Source organism: Myotis nattereri (genome assembly GCF_964212035.1).
Source record: "Myotis nattereri genome assembly, chromosome: 14".
NCBI lineage: Eukaryota > Metazoa > Chordata > Mammalia > Chiroptera > Vespertilionidae > Myotis > Myotis nattereri.
The window spans coordinates 59,060,071-59,066,247 of NC_138089.1; the positions used below are offsets into that span (position 1 = coordinate 59,060,071).

Consider the following 6,177-nt stretch of genomic DNA (forward strand, 5'->3'; position numbering starts at 1 on the left):
TCTTAGTCTCAGACCTTGACTCCCTTGCCTCAGGCTGTGCGGTCGTGGTCAGCTGCCAGCAGGCTCTAAAGTGGCTCAGGGACCTGCGTCGGCTGCTGGGGGCCCTGGGAAGGCGAGAAGCTGGCCAGTATCCTGGCTCCTTGTCAGGACCCTTGAGCAGGGGCTACTATTACTATCAGGACGGAGCCTGCAGGCTCTGGGCTTCCCTTCTGGCCACAACTAGGAGCTTCAGAAGCCAGCCCTCCCTGCCACCCCTGCCCACGCTCAGGGAGGTCAGAACAGGACTAGACCAGGGCTGCGAGCGGGCGGCTCAGCTCACAGGCTCACAGCTGACCCCTGGCACCGCCTGGGGCCGAGCAGGGCTGGCCGACAGAAGCCGACTGTGTGCCCCTCTGTGACCCCTGCCCAGAGTGCTGGGACCCTAAGATGAACAGACCTGTGCACCCCAAACCAGAGCAGGGCCACACCTGCTTCCTGCCCGCCTGAGGGCTGACCGTGCTGGCAGCCTTGCCTTGCCAGCTGCGCCCGCCTGCCCACGTCTGGCAGGGGCCATGCCGGCCTCCAGCGCTGGGTCCGGCGTGTGCTCCCGGAGAGCCAGGAGTAACGCCCTGAGATCCCTGTTGTCCCCCTCAATGGGAGTGATATTCCCGACATAGACGTAGATACGGTGGCCACTGAGAACGGAATGCTGGCCCCTCGTGGCCGGCCACAGGGCTGGGGGCCAGGTGGCTGTGCTGTGTGAAGGACACGCCGCCTGGGGTGGTGGGCGGTGCCCAGAGCCAGGCAGTTTCCCTTTCAGCGGGATGATAACCACACACCCTGCTCTGCCAACGTGCTGCTGCCAGGTCTCAGCGGCCCTGGCCACACACAGACTTTATTGTGGGGCAGGGGCGAGGGGCCTGGGCACGGGCCAGGTGGGAGCTCCAGGGGCAGAGGCGGGGAGCGTGGGCTCAGCTGTCGCTGGGCAGGGCGGGCACGCTGGCCAGCGCAGGCAGCAGCCGTGTGTATATGTCAATCCCACGGAGGAACACGGCCTCGTGCAGCCGCTCATCATGGTCGTGCAGCAGCACGGGTGTGCGGTTCATGGGGGAGAAGCCCAGAGCTGGGACCCCCACCTGCAGGGCGAGGAGGAGCCATCAGGGGGAGGCCAGCACCCAGCACCGCCCACTGCCCACCTGCCTGCGAGCAGCTCACCGCGCGGAGGTAGCGGCTGTCGGTGGCAGCGGGGAAGATCTCCTGCTCCAGCGTGAGGCTCCTGCGGGGGCAGAGCTGGTGAGCGGGGGAGCAGGGAAGAGGGCGAGACCAGGACTGAAGGGCACAGAAAGCGGGAGAGCGGGAAGGGGAGGGGAGGGGGGCCAGTGCGCTCACATGTCCTTGTAGACCCCGCTAAATGCTGCCCACCAGGGGTCTGAGTCATCAGTAGATGTCACTCGGGGCTCCGTCCACTTCTGGGGGGAGAAGGGTGGCAGGATCAGGACAAGGCCTGGGCATCTTGCCGTATTTTCATAGGGTGGGTATGTGCCCAGCACAGGACTGATGCACACACACACAGCCAGCTGGCCAGCCCGCCACCAGCTCCTTCAGTTCCTCAAAGGACCCTCGGCTGCCCTCCGCCAGCTTACTTCCTGTCCACCCTTCAGGTCCCAGCCCAAGCGTCCCTCCCTCGACGGCTCTCCCAGAGGATGAGCTCCCCTCTCCTGGACCATGTTTATACTCAGATAAAAGTATTATCTATTATCTCCTAAGTCAGTGGTTCTCAACCTTCTGGCCCTTTAAATACAGCTCCTCATGTTGTGACCCAACCATAAAATTATTTCCGTTGCTACTTCATAACTGTAATGTTGCTACTGTTACGAATTGTTATGTAAATATCTGATATGCAGGATGGTCTTAGGCGACCCCTGTGAAAGGGTCGTTCGACCGCCAAAGGGGTCGCGACCCACAGGTTGAGAACCGCTGTTCTAAGTACTTGATTCACGTCTGTCCCCTCACGCTGTAAGAATAAGAATAAGGACTAAACGGGTCATGTGACTCCCCAGGGCACCAAGCACACACTCCTACAGGGACACCACCTGGCAGGCCCAGCCCCCACAACTCCCGTCGTTGGGCCGGTACCTGGACAAACTCGAAGGTGACCCCCTGGCCAGCTGCCTGGCACCAGCCCCGCAGCTGTTCCTCGAACGCCTAGGAGACGGGAGACGAGCTGACCCCTCGGGCTCTCCTGAGCCTGTAGGACAGGGCCGAGGACCCGGCTCCCTCCTCCAAACCCGGTGGAGGTGGCACCTTCAGGTCCACATCCGGGGCCACGCGGAAGTCAAAGCTGGCGCTCATGGTGGCCGGGACCACGTTATAGGCCATGCCGCCCTCCAGCTTCGTCAGGTTCACAGAGGTCACGGCGCCCAGCTTCAGGTGGGGGTTTGCCTGCAGCCTGCGGTGGGGACACGGATGAGAACCAGGCTCAGCCTCCCGTCCAGCACGGGCTCCTGCCCCGCCCGGCCTCCCAGCCGCCTCACCTCTGCCTCTCCTTCTCCCGGAACGCCAGCACGGAGCCCACGACCTTGTGCTGGGAGTGGAGGAGGGTAGATGTGAGAGGCCCCAGGACAGAGCCCCGGGACCTCCCCACTTCCACCCCTGGGCGCCACCCACCAGCTTCTCTGCGGCTGTGTCCTCGATGAACCTCGAGCCGTGGCCGGGCTTCCCGGTGCTGGTGACCCGCACCCCTGGGGATGCAGGGGAGGGGCGCCTTCAGCGGGAGAGGCCGGGTGCACTCAGCCGGCGGGCCAGGCCTGCCCCTTGTTCCAAGCTCCTCTCCGTCTCCTAGGCGTTCGGGACTGTCCCCCAGAACGCACAGTGCAGGGCTGCTTTCTGCCCTCAGATCAGGGAGAAGCCCAGGCCAGAGGGGCCGGGAGGAACAGGTCTGGGCTCCAGGCCCGCTCAGGCCCCGCCCCTTCTGGCCTAGTCTCCCATCTGCACAGTGACACCCCCCGCCCCCCCAAGCCACACTCACACCAGGGGCTGCGCTCGCTGTAGAAGACAGTGAAGGCGTCAGTGGGGTTGGCCAGGCCTAAGGAGGGAGGAAAGGGGGTTCAGAGGGCAGGGTGGCCCAGCCCCCCCTAGCAGCCTCCCTGTCCCCTCTGGCCACTCAGTGGCCTGCCACCTGCTCACCCTCATCCAGGGCAAAGCCAGCCTTCAGGGCCTTGAACTCGGGCCGCTGCACAAACAGCTCCATGCCTTTGTGACCCCCAATCTCCTCATCTGTAAAAGCGGCAGGGATGGGAGATGAGGGAGCCATTCCCCAACGCACCTCCCCTCCCTGAAGGAGCCCTGCCCGGCCACGCCCACCTGGCACAAAGGTCATGTGGATGGTTCTGGGGAAATGGTGACCCTCAGCCTTCAGCCTCCTCACAGCCTCCAGGTACCTGAGGGGCAGAAAGGGGATGGGAGCCCGGTGCTGAGGGAGCCACCGGATGCTCCGGGCGGGAGCGGGTGGGGGGGGGGGGGGACGACAGGCTGGAGCCCCAGGCCCTTGGCCCTGCTCGCCACAGCCTGCCCCTGGCCGTCTCCCTGTCCATGCAATGGTTACAGCAGCAATTCCTGCCCAACACCAGGGGCCAAGATGTTCCTCAGCCCTCAGGTTCTCCAATCCCACCCCAGGTTCTGGGACACTCCAGGGGACAGTGGGGACAGCGGGGACCCGGGAATGAGGACACTCACTGGATGCCGACACACTTCATGTCCTGGGCACCCCTGGCATAGATGTAGCCTTCAGCATCCTTGAAGGCCTCAAAGGGGTCATGACTCCAGTATTCCTGGGGCAGGGATGGGAAGAGGCCCCAAGGCCCAAGTTCAGTCATTAATCCACTGTGCCTGCTGTGGGCCTGCCCTCAGAGCCCACCGGAAGGGTAACAGATGGGGTGGCAAAGGTGACAGAAGAGGGCTGACGAGGGCAGCAGACTGCCCCCCCCAGCTCTGCGACCCACCTCCACCCCCACCGTGTGTGTGTATGGAACAGCTGCCGGACAGAGGCTGCTCAAGCGGCGTGATGCCCAATGAGGTCAGAGTCGGTGCCAGGACCAGCACCGGGGCTTCCTGCTCATCTGACTTCCCATCCTCCCCCACTCACCTTGGAGACAGGCACCACATCCGTGTGGGAGTTGAGCAAGAGGGAGGAGAGTTTGGGGTTGGTGCCTGGCCAGGTCAGCACGGTCACCACACGGCCGGGTGCCACCTGGGGAGGACCAGGAGGGAAGTTCAGTGCAGGGCGAGGTGCCCAGGCCCACGTCCGCTCCCCACACAGGGCCCAGGCTCACCTCCACTTTCTGACAGCCCAGGCCCAGCTGGCGGGCTCTCTCCTCAAGGAAGGCCACGGCAGCCCCTGCGGACACAGAGTCTTAGGGCTGCTCTGCTTCCCAGGCTCTCCCGACCCCTGGCCCAGGCGGGGCTTGGAGGCACATCCAGAGAGGAGCAGACCCCAAATGCGCTGCTGCCTCCTCTACACATTCCACGTCTGAGACACCCGCATTTAGAGACACCTGCATCTAGAGACACCTGCGTTTCAGAGACACCTGCATCTAGAGATACACCTGCATCTAGAGACACCTGCATTTCTGCCCCCAGGAGGAAGTCGTTTTCGGCCAATCAGTGACCCTTTGTGGACGGTCAGGTGGGAAGTTAGTGTCTTCCTTAAAGATGGGGACGCTATGTGCAGGGACACGAGAGTCACCCAGCATCTCCCAGGTGGGAAACCACTGCAGGAATTTGGACCATGCACAGTTCCCAGCCACCAGGCTCGACTCCAAAGGGCTGTGGCCTTTGTCCAGCCCAGTGGACTTCGAGAGACTTCTAAGTGGCTGCCCAGCCTCCCCTCCCCCACCACGGCCCGGGAGGGAGGGTAACTTGTTCCTTGACCAGCCGCTGGGCAGGGCGGAACTTCGGAGGAGCAAGGCCTCTGCAGGGAAGGTCCCTGCACCGCCCGCGGGTGGGTGGACCCAGGGAATGGCTGGAGGGGTGAGGCGCCCTTTGGGGCAGCAGAGGGGAGCTCAGCTGGGTGACAGGAGCTGGGGCCCGGTTGAAAGCACAGTCCCCGCCCCCTCCAGGCCCGGGAACCGCCGCGTTCTCACCGTAGTCAGGCTCGGGCTGGACCGTGCGGATGCGCAGGTACTGACGGAAGAGCGTCACGGATGGGTGCTCGCCCTCGCGACCCGGGCTGGCCATGGCGCTGCGCATGGAGAGCTGCGGGCAGAGCGAGCGGCCACTGCCCTCCGGGCCGCTGGGGCCCAGTGAGCTCCGTCTGCACCCAGGCCCCCCCCCCCCCCGGTGGTTCCCCGCACGCCCCCCGGGAGAGGACACCCTGTTTCGGAGCCCAGCTGCTTCAGGCGCTGTGCTGGCCACTTTCAGCACCTCCTCACCCCGTCCCCAGAGCCGTGAAGCTCGTGCGTCCGGACGCCCACTTGACGGAGGAGAAGGCTGAGGCTCAGGAAGGTTCGGGCAGCCGGAGAGCAGCAGTCACGGGCGAACCAGACCCTGACCGCCCCGCCACCACGCCCTCAAACAGTTTCTCCCAGTGGCTGATTTCCGGCCGGGGAGCCCGCACCCCTACCTCGCTCCAGGGCCCTCCACCGCGTTCTCTGCTGGGCTGGGGCCCGTGCTCGCCTCTCAGCACCCGCCTGGGACTGTGGCCGGGACTCAGGGTTCGGCGAGGTCGCAGGCTCAGAACCGCCCCCCCGTCCACCACGTGGCTGGACCGGGATCGCGGGGCGGGACCGAAGGCTGGGAATACCGGTGTCTCCGCCCGCCCCTGCTTCCAGCCTCCGCCCAGTGATCCCAGTTTCGGATCTCGGATCGCCTCCCAGAACCGAGGCCTCCGCCACCAGCTCCGCGCGGGGTCGGACTGGGAGCTCCCGAGTGGCCCCGCCCACCGGGACCGCCCCGTTCACAGGACACGCCCCTCCGGGCCCCGCCTCTGGGCCTGGGCCTGGGCCGCGCGTTCCGGATGGCCCCGCCCCCAGAGGGCTCCACCTGCGGCCTCGGGATTGGGCCGGAGGAGAGGGGGGCGGGTCCTGACGCGAAAGTCGGGCGCCCCCTAGCGCTCAGGGTGCAGCGCCGCAGAGTCCGGCCCGAGCGGCCCCTACTGTCGCCTTCCCCCTCCCGCGAGGGTCCTGCTTCTCCCCTGCGGGT

At 65.4% G+C, this 6,177-nt stretch overlaps 1 protein-coding gene across 1 annotated transcript; it reads right to left on the reverse strand.

Annotated features, from left to right (window-relative positions):
* Window positions 1-821: 821 nt before the first annotated feature.
* Window positions 822-5,886, reverse strand: LOC308530123 (aminoacylase-1). Its single transcript, XM_081106596.1, has 15 exons — window positions 5,600-5,886; window positions 5,121-5,232; window positions 4,311-4,375; window positions 4,124-4,228; window positions 3,715-3,809; window positions 3,343-3,419; window positions 3,166-3,255; window positions 3,008-3,064; window positions 2,647-2,720; window positions 2,514-2,563; window positions 2,284-2,428; window positions 2,116-2,184; window positions 1,369-1,448; window positions 1,195-1,255; window positions 822-1,115 (listed from the first exon to the last, which is right to left on the reverse strand). The coding sequence occupies exons 2-15, from the start codon at window positions 5,224-5,226 to the stop codon at window positions 951-953; spliced, it is 1,239 nt and encodes a 412-aa protein (XP_080962722.1). The 5' UTR covers window positions 5,227-5,232; window positions 5,600-5,886; the 3' UTR covers window positions 822-950.
* Between the last annotated feature and the right edge of the window lie 291 nt (window positions 5,887-6,177).